At 37.9% G+C, this 15,889-nt stretch overlaps 1 protein-coding gene across 14 annotated transcripts in view; it reads right to left on the bottom strand.

Moving 5' to 3' along the window:
- STIL (STIL centriolar assembly protein) overlaps nucleotides 1-15,889 on the bottom strand; it is a 75,591-nt gene that overhangs the window by 36,082 nt on the left and 23,620 nt on the right. For 12 of the 14 annotated variants that reach the window (XM_073896798.1, XM_073896804.1, XM_073896793.1 and 9 more), the window contains 4 exons: nucleotides 15,622-15,731; nucleotides 10,727-10,841; nucleotides 8,478-9,416; nucleotides 1,779-1,944 (listed from right to left, as the gene is read on the bottom strand). In XM_073896798.1, the coding sequence (XP_073752899.1) occupies nucleotides 1,779-1,944; nucleotides 8,478-9,416; nucleotides 10,727-10,841; nucleotides 15,622-15,731 (1,330 nt within the window). Of the gene's footprint in view, nucleotides 1-1,778; nucleotides 1,945-8,477; nucleotides 9,417-10,726; nucleotides 10,842-15,621; nucleotides 15,732-15,889 lie in introns of those variants that run through there. The other 2 variants (XM_073896807.1, XM_073896797.1) reach the window with 2 other exon arrangements.

The following is a 15,889-nucleotide window of genomic DNA, read 5'->3' as shown; positions in this document are numbered from 1 at the left end:
AACTGTGTAACACATACACTTTGGAGCTTTGGGTGAGCTAGAAAAAACTGAGTAGAAAAACTGACTAAAACAGCCATATAGCTGGACAGTCCTAATGGTATTCCAGTTTCTAGTTCCAGTTTTTTCTTGAAGTCAGCCCCACTCTTGGCCTTGGTTTTCATGAAACAACCTCATATCCTTCCACTAAATTCCCCTTCCTTACTTAAATTATTTCAAAGTGGTTTACATTACTTGCAGCCAAAGAATCTTGACTAATACTCAGTAATATCTGACTTATAAATGTACAAGAGGTTCTTCCTCCCCTCCCTCCTTGCTCCCCTCTACATGGACAGTTAACAAATGGGTTCAGAGACAGAATATAGAAATCTGCCTTCCTTCTTTTTCTCCCTCTCAAATCTTTATTCTCCAGGCTCAAATCTTCATCTGTTACTTCTACAAATCTTAGGTCATCAACCCATCTCCACTCATCAAATGTTTGGGTATCACCATCTTCATTTCCCAAAGCAGCTCAAATGCAATAGATATTTAGACCGAACTCATCCTCTCTCTTTTGCTTTTCTAACTTGTCTTCCCTAGGTCATCTAAGCTGAAAATCCTGGAGTAACTTTTATTTTCATTTTTAATAAACTTTTAATATTAGAATAATTCTAGATTTATAGAGAAGATAATACAGAGTATACTGTATACTCACCAGTTTGACCTGATGTTAACATCTTACATTACCGTGGCACATTTTTCAAAATTAAGAAACCAATATTAGTGCATTACAATTAACTAAATCTCCAGACTTTATTTGGATTTCACTGATTTTTCCACTAATATCCTATTTCTGTTCCGGGATCCAAACCAGTAACTTTAGAATCCTACCTCTTCCAATTGCCATATCCAATTAGTTACCAAATCTTAACACCCTATACAACTCTTTCTCTTCATTCTTACCACCATCACCTTATGTACTAGGCATCTTGCTAGATCTTGGGGACATTCTTAAAGATCTCATGGTCTGGTGGTGAGCAAACATGTAAAAAAATATATGTCATTTACATTATTAACTGATTTTTCAAAAAGGCCTTCAATAGTGCTTACTGAATAAAGGAGAGATTCCTTTTCGACAGATGTAATAAAGGTTCTCCATAAAATAGGACAGTACTAGACAATTCAGAGCCCTGTGTTTTCTCACTGTGCCCCCACTATTTCCTCTACCCATCCTGTTCTGCCATCTCTCCACTCCACCTACGAAAACCCTACATACCCTTTAAGGCCCAGAATCAATACCACTGCATGGATGAAACAAACCTTCCCTGATCCCTCAAACCACAGATGACTTTTTTTTTTTTTTTAAAGATTTTATTTATTTGAGAGAGAGAATGAGAGATAGCACGAGAGGGAAGAGGGTCAGAGGGAGAAGCAGACTCCCCGCTGAGCAGGGAGCCCGATGCGGGACTCGATCCCGGGACTCCAGGATCATGACCTGAGCCGAAGGCAGTGGCTTAACCAACTGAGCCACCCAGGCGCCCACAGATGACTTTTCTTATAAGAATTGGGTCCAGTCCAGGAAAGAAGCAAAAACAATGTATTATGTCATGTGGTCTCCCATTTGTTTTCAGATATAGTTCTCCTTCATAAAAAGTAAAATTACAAAGACTTAAGTAAGTGATACTCTCTTCACCTTGGCTTTGGTTCTGTTTGTACCATGTACCAATTTCAATGTAAAAATTTTAAGTGATTTGAAAAGCATTTTTTAAAAATTCCTTACAAATAAAAAAAAATGAAATTACCTGTGCTCACAGCAATGCTTACACTTTTTCTCATATGCAAGCCAGGGGAAGACTGTGCTTCCATGGAAACCAGCTCCATTTGTCTCGCAGCTTGCACCGTGTCTTCAGCAGAGGTTGTCTTGGGGGAACAGGGCTGCAGAGACTGTGCTTCCAATAAACGCTGAATCTATATCAATTAAAAACATATTTTAAACTGGCAGTGAAGTAATCAACCAAATTGGCAGTGGAGTTTAAAAATGAATTACAGGGCGCCTGGGTGGCTCAGTCGTTAAGCGTCTGCCTTCGGCTCAGGTCATGATCCCAGGGTCCTGGGATCGAGCCCCACATCGGGCTCCCTGCTCTGCAGGAAGCCTGCTTCTCCCTCTCCCACTCCCCCTGCTTGTGTTCCTGCTCTCGCTATGTCTCCCTCTGTCAAATAAATAAATAAAATCTTAAAAAATAAAATAAAATAAAAATGAATTACAAAGGCCCCAATTATAAATAACTTTTAACTCTATTTTCTCACAATTCAGTTAGATCATACCATAAAACTTATTCAATGCAGAAATCACTATCCTTCATTATTAAGAAGCACTTAAGTAGGCTAAGTGTAAATTTTATTTATTTATTTATTTATTAAAGTAAACTCTATGCCCGATACAGGGCTCTAACTTAGAATGCTGAGATCAAGAGTTGCATGTTCTACTGACTGAGCCAGCCAGGTGCCCCATGGCTAAGTGTAAATTTAAAAGTGAAAACATAAGCTTTTTTCGAGGCTAGGGGTCGGCGTTCCGTATGAATTGTGCTGGGCACGAATGCAGTGTGGCTTTTGATGGCTTCTGATGGACAGTTCTGTGCCAAAGGGGTGGAAGTGGCTGCCAAGGTCCTAAGTTTCACACCCTCGCCATGGGCAAAGAGGCACTAAACAGAAGTAGCTGGAAGTTGAAGGGGTGGACTTGAGTCTTAACACATGTCTGGACCGACCGTATTTGGGCTTATAGGCCACTATCATGGATGGCTTGCTTGGGGTACTTAGTTTGAAGACATTTTCATATAAAGGTGTGAAGAGTTTGGGGCACCTTACAAAGCCTGGAACAAGGAGTTTTAAGCTAAGGCAGACTTGCCAACCTGAAGATTTAGAGGGTGTTTATGAGAGCAGCAATCCAGTTATGAGAGCAGCTTACCAGTTGAAAGGCACCTGAATGGATGCTTATGTGATGTGATAGAAGATCAAATTTCCAATTTCAATAAGTTTTTATAAACCATCAAAAAAAAAAAAGTGAAAACATAAAGGTATTTAAACTGGCATTCATAAACGGACACTTGTGTAAAAAAGCCTGAATATTAACACTTCTTATCAGTATTTCATTCCGATTCCACTTACAAATCAAAATTAGGAGCTATATTCTAACTCTTTACCAAATAGTGAACATTTTTACACAAGGTTCTTCTTATAAAGGTTAATCAGATTACCCCATGTTTGGCCATGCTAAAACTGGGAATTATTAATAACAGTAGCAAACACATACTGAATGCTTCCTGTTTTATAAGACACTACAGTAGGAGCTTTTATGCATGATTATTACAATCCACCCCATAAAGAAGTAGTAGTAGATACTATTAAACTACTGTACATAGTAGTAGATACTATTAAACACACTTTACAGATAAGAAAACTTGAGAAATTAAAGTTACTTGCCCAGGTCATGTAACTTAACAAGTAGCAAAGCTGAGGTTCAAACACCAAAAGTTTCCCCTGCTCCTTTTGAAACTGAAATATAACTCACATATCATAAAATTCATCCCTTTAAAGTATACAAGTCAGTGGTTTTTATTAAATTCACCACAAAGTTTGCAACCATCACCACCATCTAATTCTAGAACATTTTCATTAATCCCCTGAAAAAACCTGTACCCACTAGTGGTCACTCTCCATTGCCCTCACCCAGCCCTCTGGCAACCACTAATCTACTTTCTGTCTCTACAGATTTGCCTATTCTGGACATTTTACATAAATAAAACCACACAATATGTGGCTCTGTATCTTGCTTCTTTCACTCAGCGTAACATTTTCAAAGTTCATCTGTGTTGTTGGATACATCACATTGTGTTTACCCATTCATCAGTTCATGGATATTGGACTGTTTTCACTTTTGGCTATTAGAGATAAGTTGCTACGAACATTTGTGTACAAGTTTTTATGTGAGCATATTTTTTTCATTTCTCTTGGGTATATACTTAGGAGTAGAAGAGCCTCCCTTTTTAAACACTGTGATTTTCTAATTCCCTATAAATTATACTATTGTGGGGATGCCTGGGTGGCTCAGTCAGTTAAGTGTTTGCCTTTGGCTCAGGTCATGATCCCAGTCTCCTGGGATCAAGTCCCTCATCCAGCTCATTGCTCAGCAGGGAGCCTGCTTCTCCCTCTGCCTCTGCCTGCCACTCCCCCTGCTTGTGGCGTGCTCTCGCTCTCTGACAAAATCTTAAAAAAAAAATTATACTATTGTGTTCAATTCATCTCATTCATTTCAGCAAATTAACTTTACTAATATAGGAAAATATAAATTATCAAAAAATAATTAAGATCAGTAGAAATATAACCTGCATTAATAATACAAAATGGCTTATGTATTTATAGTGGTTTACAGTGTGGATTTTGGTATCATGAGGATATAAGTTTAAATGCTACTCTGTTAACTTTTAGGATGAGCTATTTAACCACTATGAGCCTCAGTATCACTTAAAACTAAAGTAGCTGTAAGGATTAAGAAACAAAATAATTGTAACTTTTTGAGTGTTTACTATAGCCAGGACCTACACTAACCACTTTATATATACACATATACATATAGACACACACACATATACATAAACTCATTTAACCATCAAATCTACATATAATACTAATCACTGCTCCCAATTTACAGATGAGAAGAGTAAGGTTTAGAGAGATCACACAGGAAACATTCACTAAAGCTATAGTGATTAACTGAATGGTACTGGTGCTAGAACAGACAGGCAAATCAATGGAGAATATAGTACAGAAATAGATACAAACATATGATACTTCCATTACACCATAAAAAAAATATTTCCAAGTCAATAACAAAAAGATATACTATTCAATAAATATATGAGGCCAGCTGAGGATTAAAAAGGAAAAACCTCTTATCTCATATATCAAAATAAAGCAAAAATATAATCCTGAAGGAGGAGGGAAGGTGAAGAATAAATTTTTTATAATCTTGAAGAAGGCTTTTCTAAACATAATTAACACCCAGATAGAAAATGACCGGTAAATCTAATTACATCTAAATTGGAATATTCTGCACAAAACAAATGGTTAAAACAAAAAACATTTTTTTTAAGATTTTATTTATTTATTCATGAGAGACAGAGAGAGAGAGAGAGAGAGAGAGAGAGAGAGAGAGAAGCAGGCTCCCAAGGAGCAGGGAGCCCGACGCAGGACCTGATCCCAGGACCCTGGGATCATGACCTGAGCCGAAGGCAGACGCTTAACCATCTGAGCCACCCAGGCGCCCAAAACAAAAAACATTTAAGACAAACTGTAAGAAACGCTTACCACATATACATGATAAAAAGCCCATTTCCTTATATACAATGAGCTCTTACAAATTAATTAGAAAAGGACCTAAAATGAGTAAATGACAGACTTTACACAAAGAAAAAATAAATGGCCAATAAATAATAAAATGATCCATCTTGATTACACAATACAGTGCAAATTAAAAAAGTGTCTTTTTATAAGACTGATACTAATTTTAATAGTTTGATATGCACATGTTGGAGATGTAGAAAAACAACTTTGGAGTATTAAATCGGTACAACTTTTCTGGGTGGCCATTCTCACTCATTCAAGTTACAAAATACGCATTAAGTAATTATTATAAGTGAAGTACTATTCAAGGTGCTAAAAAAATACAGTGATGAATCTTGTAAGTTCCCTCCCTAGAGCTCCCGAGACACAAAAACCAAAAATTCATCATTAAGACCTGACTGCTGAGAAAGAGCGAGCCATTAGAAGGTTTGGGCAGGGGCGCCTGGGTGGCTCAGTCATTAAGCATCTGCCTTCAGCTCAGGTCATGATCCCATCGGGCTCCCTGCTCAGTGGGAAGCCTGCTTCTCCCCCTCCCACTCCCCCTGCTTGTGTTCCCTCTCTCGCTGTGTCTCTGTCAAATAAATAAAATCTTTAAAAAAAAAAAAGAAGGTTTGGGCAGAGGGCAAGCTCAAGAACCTAAATTGGAAACAAACAAGTTCATGTTTTTGAAGAACAAAAAGCACACCCTGCAACTGAAGTGTAGTGAATATGGAAGGCAGCAGCAAGAGAAGAGCTAGAAGAGGCACACAGAGCCGAATGACAAGGTTTCAAGGGCCAGGGTAAGAAATTTGGATTTTCTAATTGCAAAGAAAACCACTGAGAGTGTTAAGCAGAAGCCCTATGATCTGACTTGAGTGTTAAGAAGATGGCTGTCGTGTTTCCAACTGCAGGAAAAATAGGGACAGTACTGGAAGTAGCATGGTTGGATAAGAGAAGATGGTTTCAATCAGGGAGGCAGCAGGAAAGATGGTTAAGGAACAGTTTAGTTCAAGATACATCTGCAAAGTGAAACCTGGGTTTCTGACACCCAGGATTTTTGCCTGAGCAACAGGATGAGAAGTGATGTCATTAACTGAAATAGTAATGATAATGAAAACAGTAATAGTTAACATGTACCGAGCACTAACTATATGCCAGGCACTATTCTAAGCCACCTTTCCCTAGTAACTCATTCAATCCTTAGAACTCCATACACTTATGTACATTCTTATTTTGTGAATGAGAAAACAGAAGTCTGAGAGGTGAAGTAATTTGTCCAAGATTGCATTAATTTATGTTACACTGAAAATGGACTAGAACCCTAGGAGGTTGGTGCCAGAGCTCAATCCCTTCACCACTACACAAAAATGAGACTTGGAACAAGTCTCCATTAGGACAGGAACAAGTTTGGCTATCTTTGAACATTTAAAATGTGTGTTCTCTTCGACTACACAAATTTGCTTCTAAGGATCTATGCTACAGATATATGCACACATGCAGGGAAATGCCAAGTACAAGGATGTTGACTGCTGCACTGTTTGCAATAGCAGAAATTTCAAACTGTGGAATAGGAGACTAATTAAAAAATTTGTTATCATTTTAACAAAACCCTATACAGAATAAGACAGTTCTATATATACTTAGAAATAGAAAATGTGTTAAGATACTTTTTTTACATGTAAATAAGGTGGTACCTAAAATAAATTCAAAAAATTTCACATGAGCAAAATAGTATGTGTATTTATCATTAAAGCATTTTCTACATTTTTTATATTTTCCAAGTATGATGCATATAATGTACTCATTAGTCTATATTTACATTTTAATCCCAAGTAACTAAGATTTCTATTTAAAAGATCTTTTTAGTCTTTTTTAAAAAACAAAACAAGAAATAAATGAGAACTATTTCTTTTCAATGTGAAATCTTTAGCTACATTAAAATATGTGCCAAATATTTGTAAGGATTTGTAAAAATCAAACATATATTACAATTTCCAAGAATTTACTAGGTCTAAAAAACAGTGTAACTGCATTTTTCTCAGGTGTCCTATCTACAGCATTTTTAAGCATTACTGGTCTTTAAAAAAATTTTTTTTAAAGATTTTACTTATTTATTTGGGAGAGAGAGAGCACGAGCGCACAAGTGACGGTAGAGGGAGAGGGAGAAGCAGATTCCCTGCTGAACGGGGAGTCCACCAAGGGGCTTGAACTTGGGACCCTGGGATCATGACCTGAGCTAAAGGCAGATGCAGCTTAACTGACCAAGCCATCCAGGTGCTCCTAAGCAGAAGTTTTAAATTGTCTTTGTTTTTCCAAAATGCAAACACTATGACTCCAGTTTTACAAAACAAAGATTTTTAAAAAATCATACATGTATATAATGTCCATTATACATATATTTGCATAGTTACAGGATCATGGACAAAACATGGAAGAATACATTTCAGGTTGTTTTCATTCATACTGGGGGGCGGGGGGAAGGACGGAGGTAGGGGATTTGTGGTATGTGGAAGAAGGGGACCAGTAAGAAAAGGAAAAAAAAAATGTACAAGACTGAATGGTGTAATGATATAACTAAAAGACTGAAAACTGCCACAAAGGCCTGAAGAAAGGAAGCATTTCATAATAAAATGAGTGAAACATGTCTAATATAGATATAGAGAAGAGGTTCTAGATCTATTCTCTAAAGGTACACTGGCTAAAAGTACTAAACATACTACAGGGTTGACAAATTAGAGCTGCATCAGAATCCATTGTGCAGGTTTTACATTTAGTTTTATACCAAGGTTTACTAAACTACATAGTCTTGTTAGAGGTAACAAATGAAAAAAAAATGTAGTTATGTTGTAGATTAGGATATGCACAAGGCAGAGAAGAGAAGGCTTACTTTCTAGTCCCCGTTTTACTCCTAATTAGCAATGTGTCATTGCGTAAATTATTTTCTCTAATTCTTTTTACTTATCTGTAAAACAAAAGGAACCAGAATTCAGTTTCCAAGGTTTTTTCTAGTTTTGATATTCTACAATTTTACCCCATAAGCTGTAATTACTGAAGAATTGCCAGTTATTTTTAAGAAACCATATTAATACCATGAATTAAAAGAACTAAGAAAGCTCGCAAACCTGTGCCTGAAGCAGTTTCAGCTGTCTGTCTTGTTCTGTGAGGAATCTATATGCATCTGGAGATAGTCCCATCATTCCATTATCTGACTCAGTCTTGGGTGTGTGCATGCATACTGCACAAGGTGGTGGGTTACAGGAGTCCACATGTGAGGGTAGTCTTGCCACAGGCGATGGTTCTACAATGCTGTGGGGAGAGCAACCACCCGTGTTTCCCTGAGGTCTCAAGGCTATAGGACTACTTGAAGAACAGAATGCATCAGGGTACAGAGCTGGACATCCACCTGGGTGAAATAATGAATGCTTGTGAAGGGCTTCAGACTGGAGGTCTTGAAGAGACCCTACTGTATTCATTCCTTGCCAAGAATTTATTGAACTATACTGCATGTGGCCATGGTGCTGACAACAACTACAAACATTTGTAGGACAGTAAGACGGTGGTGGTGGAGTAGGTATCTGAAGTTCCACTGGTCTTCCTGAATTATGGGATGAAAAAACAAAATTGTGTGGGTGAGACTGTGAGGCAAGAGAAGACTGCTTGGAATTAAATGTGGAGGATCTTACAGGATATTCTTCTGTGTATACATTTGTATCAGAAGATGGCCTATTAAGAGAAGATAGTTTAACACTGTTCCTGATATGCGGGTTCCTGTTCTTACAGCTAGATGGCTGTCTTCCTTTGCTGTGTCTCAAAGGAACAGTGCTCTGGCTTAATTGACTTGGTAGCCCTTTCAAGGAAAGCTCTCCAGCTTCAGCTTCTAGACTGCGTTTGTCATTGTAAAGCTGGGGTTGCAATGGCTCCAAGTGTTCAGAGTTGTTAATCAACAAAGAAGGATTTTCATTATTCACCATTTCCAATGGCTTAGGCAGAGGATTTGATTCTATGAAATTGCCATCCAACACAAGGGAAAGTTCAGGAACTGATGGTTGGATCTTAGAAACCTATAAATGGGAAAGAAATGAAAGAGGAAAAGTATTTTTTAGGCTGTTGCACTAATCTAATATTTTCCAAATTATATCAAATTACTTATTAAAAAGTATTTATTCTTTAGACAGTTGACACATATTTTCTGGGCATCTTCTACGTGCTAGCACTAGGAATACAATTGTGAGTAAAATAAACAAGGTCCCTGCCTTCACAAACTCACTGAACAATGGAACTCCTTTTATTGGAACACTGTTTAATGTTGCTTAAATCACATAACACAATATGGGAAACTGTCTTATAATAGACTTTTTTACTCTCTCTCTGCAAAGACTGTATCACTGGCAGAATGCTTCAATAGATCTTGTAGCAAATAATGTTTCTGCATCTCAAGTAACCAAAGATCTTCTGATAAGTATTTCAAAATATTTTTCTACTAAGTGAAATTATTCCATTGTTATTCTTTTTACCAATACCAACTAAAAGCTGGAAGAGAGGAGAAAAAAGTAAACTAAATATTTGTATGGTGAATATGGTTATGATTTGATATTAATTTTTATTTATTTACTTATTTTTAAAGATTTTATTTATTTATTTATTTGACAGAGAGAGACAGCGAGAGAGGGAACACAAGCAGGGGCAGAGGGAGAGGGAGAAGCAGGCTTCCCGCGGAGCAGGGAGCCCAATGCGGGGCTCGATCCCAGGATCCCGGGATCATGACCTGAGCCGAAGGCAGATGCTTAACAACTGAGCCACCCAGGCGCCCCTTGATATTAATTTTTAAAAATCTTTCCTATTCCTTTTTCTTCTAACAACTAATTGGTCCAATTAAGGCATGACAATTCCACAATAAGCCACAGGTTGCCTGCAATCAAAAAATTATAACAGGGGTTATTAGCAATCTCCAAAAGCAAGTATCATTTTTCTCAGATTTGGTGATAACAATCAATGGTACAGAATGTTGAGACTATATGGGTTAAAAACACCAAGTTCTGAAACCAAACCTCCTGAATTCCAGCTTTCCTATTTACTAGTTGTGTAATACCGGACAGGCAACTTAACCAATCTGTGCCTCAGTTTTCTCTGGAAGCAATAATTATATGTACTTATTACAACATGTACACGTATATGCATATGTATTATTGTATCTATAACACATAATAGTTACCTGTACCTGTATATATAGATATAACCATATAGATATATACCTAGATATATCTCTGATAAAACTTAAATAAGTTTCAGGTAATATTATTGAATGCTTTAACATGAAGAGATTTTTAGGTTTCTAACCACATAGGTGGGTTCTTTACAATGTTAGTGATACCTTCTGACTCACAGGATGAGGACTAGGAATTGGTCTTGGAGAAAAATCTTCATCTTCAACACCAGAGTCATGATCATTTATTGGCATTTTTCCTGGAGATGACTTTTGGGAAGACCTAAAGAATAGAGGGGAGTGAAGAAAAGTCTTCAGTAATCTATTTATCTTTTCTTTCTTTTTGAAACTGAATAAAGTCCTTTAATAAGCCCCAGCAATATCTGGATCATTTAATTTAGTATCTGACAACCACAGATTATTTTGTTTTTCAGGCCAGTGTTAGCTGCCTAGAAAAGCTGGTCCAGTCAGATTCATGCTTAATAAACTACTCCCTTTGCCTGATCATGGGAAGTTTAACCCAGTTATTTTTAAAGTCACAAAATATCAACAGTTACTGAGCATCTTCTGATTAACCGCTTTGAGGAACGTAGTTATAAATAAGGCATAGTGCTTGCCATAAAAAAATTATAAACTGGTCATAAAGCTGTACACTCACTGCATTATACACTCACTGTGTTAAAAAGGAAACTTGATAAGGAACTACTACATACTCTGATACACTTATATCTGTGATGGGAAACTGAGACATTAACTGAGGTACCTCCTCCTACTGAATCAGATGTAGTCATTGTGTCACAGGGGACTGCCCCAATAGAACAGAGAAAAATTTTGAGTGCTGGTATGGAGTTTCAAAAGCTGAGAGTTTAAGACTAAAATTTGGAAGACTAAAATTTTGCATCCTAGATAAAGTCTCAATAGGATGAGTTCAGGGAAGAGAAAAGAAAAGCCAGAAGGAAGCTAAAAGAGTGCAGACACTGACGGAATCCCTAAGAAAGGGTCCGACATCCTGTCTCCCTGGCAGGGAGCACAAAAGAAACCCCCAGGTAGATTTGGAAGGTCGAGAGACCTTTATCCTAAACGCTGATGGGTCTGAAAAGCAAACACTCACAGAGTTCCTTCTGAGCCATGGTGCTGCAAAGAAACAATCAGAACGTCTGCATGGTATGTTTAAGCATCAGGGTCTGCACTCAGCCCCAGCACCCAAAAGTGACACGGAGAGTATTATGATACCCCCTGTGCCTCAGTGCAGCATGGACATGACAGAGAACCAGTGACCTGACTAGAGTAAGGAGGTCAGAGCAGAGGCCCACACAAATCTACTGCCAAAGACCAGATGCAAATGAAAACACCTGAGCAGATAGCAGCTTGGCTGGATCATAATCACGTCATCCCACATCGCTACTACTGGCACAGCATTAATTCCTCCAAACTGCATATAACTTCACAGAAAAGAAGATAAACAGATATTGAATTGACTGAAATTTGGTTTCTATAACAACTGGGCAGTCAAATTAGAAATTAAGTTCAATTACTTTTAAAAAGAAAAAAAGTTCCATTTTTTGAAACCAAGTTTGTGGCAAAGAATTTTTTTTAAAAGATTTTATTTATTTATTTATTTATTTGAGAGAGAGAGAGAGAGAGAGAGAGAGAGAGGAAGAGCACATAAGCAGGGGGAGAAGCAGAGGGTGAGGGAGAAGCAGACTCCCCACTGAGCAGGGAGCCCAATGTGGGACTTGATCCCAGGACCCCAGGATCATGACCTGAGCCAAAGGCAGACGCTTAACCAAGTGAGCCATACAGGAGCCCCAGGAATTAATATTTGCTACATGCTTACTTATGATAACACAAACATATATAAACACACACATAAAATTTCTGACATTGAGCAATAGAATTCATTTCTGAGCTTTTGTAGTAGCCAAAGCAAAAAGAAAAAAACTTTATGTTGTATAAGTATAACATCAGTTCTTTAGGTGAGACAAACATTTTACTAAAATAAAAGTGACTGTTACTAAATCTTTGATCAGACTTGAAAACTGGCAAAGTTTTCAAAAATAACGTTAAAGAAATCAGGGTGCCTGGGTGGCTCAGATGGTTGGGCATCTGCCTTTGGCTCTCAGGTCATGATCCCAGGGTCCTGGGATCAAGCCCCACAACAGGCTCCCTGCTCAGCGGGAAGCCTGCTTCTCCTTCTCCCTCTGCCTGCTGCTTCCCCTGCTTGTATACTCTCTGTCAAAAATAAATAAAATCTTAAAAAAAAAAAGAAGTTATAAGTGTCTCCTTAATCTGGCTTTTTCTTCCATAAAATCTTGAATAAAGACTTAAAAAGACAGTGAAGGCGTTCCTGAAAAGCTATAAGAATATAGTTGTCCAGTGATCTAACCTATAGCAAGGATAACTTAAAATGCCCAAAGATGGAGACAGTATACCTCTAGTATCTTTCTAATCTTCAGAACCTGTGACTGTGTTTACTGCATTTGGTAAAAGGGAGTGTGCAGATGTGATTAAGTTAAGGATCTTGAGATGTGGAGATTATCCTAGATTATCTAGGTAGGCTCAATGTAATCACAAGGGCCTTTATAAGATGTAGGCAAAAAGGTCAGAGTCAGAGAAGGAGATGTAAGGATAGAAGCAGAAGTCAGAAGCTAGCTTTGAAGATAGAGAGGCCACCAGAACAGGAATGGCCTCTAGATGCTGGAAAAGGGAATAAAATGGATTCCACACTAAAGCTTCCAGAAGGAATGCAGCCCTATCATCACTTTGATTTTAGCCTCAAAGACCACTTCAGACTTCTGATGTCCAAAACTGGAAGACAATATATTTGTATTGTTTCTAAGTCAACAAGTTTGCGGTAATTTGTCAGAGCAACAACAAGAAACTAATACAGATTCAATCATAATTCCCATTTTACAGATGGAATAATGATGTTTAGAACCAGGACTTGAATGCAGATGTCTTATACCATAAACTGAGCTCAAAACTATTATGTTGTGCCCTAGAATATAAACAGTTGGTATAGCTGACATTTATTTTAAAATTGTATCACAGTTAATTTCCACCTATAGAATCAAGTGTTAAGGACAGATGAATGAATGCTATAAAAAAAAGTCAAGCCATTTTCTCAATAATTGCAATAATTTACAATGAACTTTATACCTCCTGTTTCTCATGCAACATACTAAACAGACAGTATTCAAGGGGCCCATAGACAGGTTATGGTTATAGTCAAAAAGTTGAGAGGGCGCCTGGGTGGCTCAGTCGTTAAGCGTCTGCCTTCAGCTCAGGTCATGATCCCAGGGTCCTGGGATCAAGCCCCGCATTGGGCTCTCTGCTCTGCGGGAACCCTGCTTCTCCCTCTCCCACTCCCCCTGCTTGTGTTCCCTCTCTCTGTGTGACTCTCTCTGTCAAATAAATAAATAAAATCTTAAAAAAAAAAAAGTTGAGAAAAGGACAAATTAACTGCTAGAGCAAGTTAAAATAAGAACAGTTTTAGGGGCACCTGGCTGGCTCAGTCAGTAGAGCATACAACTCTTGATCTCAGAGTCCTGAATTTGAGCCCCACGTTGGGTGCAGAGTTTACTATAAAAACAATAGTTTCAGACCTACAGCATCAAAGAATAAACCAGCACCCCAAAGTAACATTTAAATGAGGTTATTAAATATTTGGCAAATTACTAACTTAAATTAGCGGACCTCCCCAATAACATGGAGAACATTCAACACTTCATCACTGGACTATAAATTCCATGAGGGAAGAAATCATGTCTGCAGCTGTTTTTAATACCATCATATCCCCAGCTTTTAGCACACTATCTGGCATATAGTAGAATACATGAGAAAGCTGGAATAGGGATCTGAAGGGTTAATTTTATGTGTCAACTTGGCTAGGCCATGGTAACCAGATATTTGGTCAATCATTATTCTAGATGTTTCTGTGAAGATATTTTTGGGGGGTTGGGGGGAGAGGGTGGGGAATGGGGCAGAGGGAGAGAGACAATCTTAAGCAGGCTCCATGCCCAGTGTGGAGCCTGATGCTGCACTCAATCTCACAACCCTGAGACCAGGACCTGAGCCAAAATCAAGAGTCGGACACTTAACTGACTGAGCCACCCAGGCGCCTCTCTGTGAAGGTATTTTTAGATGAGATTAACATCAAAATCAGTAGACTCTGAGTAAAGCAAATTATCCTCCACAATGTGGATGGGCCTTATCCAGTCAGCTGAAGGCCTTCATAGAACAAAGCATTACCACCCCCAAGAAGAGGGAATTCTGCTTGCAAACCACCTTTGGACTCTAACTGCAACTCAGCCCCCACAATTGCATGAACCAATTCCATAAAACAAATCTTTCTCTCCCTCACTCTCTCTCCATCCTGCTGTTTCTGTTTCTCTGGAGAACCCTACTATAGAGGAATATCTTTTTTACCAGAAAAGGTATATACAGACCCAAAAAGCCACAGCCACTATTCAATTAATATTCCCCAAGTGCATTTTCTTTTTTAGGTAGAGAAGTTATATTTTATAATAGTTTCTCTGACAGGACCAGGTTTAGAACTACAAGGACGAGAAAAACAAATACAAGGCAAACTAAACAAAAACAAGATGCTTCTTCCTAAACAAGATAATTTCTTGACACTTTCCCCCCTATGTAATAAAGCAACTCAAATGACAACCGTATTAAAGTTGTCACTTCATTAAAATTATCATCCAATGGGACGCCTGGGTGGCTCAGTCAGTTAAGAGTCTGCCTTCAGCTCAGGGCATGATCCCAGGGTCCTGGGATTGAGTCCCATTATCGGGCTCCCTGCTCGGCGGGGAGTCTGCTTCTCCCTTTGCCTGCTGCTCCCCCTGCTTGTGCTCTCTCTCTCTGACAAATAAGATCTTAAAAAAAATATGTATCATCCAACATCTGAGTATGAAGTAATGCATTTAAAGCAAGGACATCTTATGGTAGCTAAGATATATAATCAGTTTCATCAGATTGGGGAGTTACTTTATTACTCATCAAAAACTAGTGAATATAATTTAAAAAGTATACATGATAACAAAAATACCTTTTACCTTTTAATTGAAAGATTCTTGGAAACCTTGTTGAAAAACTCTGTTTCTACATTTTGGCTTTCAGCAGTCAGTTCAAAATGGATTGAGTTCTTGTCAGAAGGTTCAACATTCTGAAATAAAGTAGGTTGTACTTTGAGAGCTGACTTAAATAAAAACACAAGAGAATTTTATTTAGATGAAAAGTGGCTCTGAAATACTGGGAGAAAGGAGACATTTCTATTACCATACCTTTTTAAAAAAATCATTTTTAAAATTGAGATATAACATT

This window comes from Callorhinus ursinus, unplaced genomic scaffold (assembly GCF_003265705.2).
Source record: "Callorhinus ursinus isolate GAN/ISIS: 27379988/994484 unplaced genomic scaffold, GSC_fseal_2.0 scaffold9, whole genome shotgun sequence".
In the NCBI taxonomy this organism is placed as follows: Eukaryota; Metazoa; Chordata; class Mammalia; order Carnivora; family Otariidae; genus Callorhinus; species Callorhinus ursinus.
The sequence above is the reverse complement of the archived record's forward strand: the minus strand, read 5'-3'. Positions and strand labels throughout refer to the sequence as shown.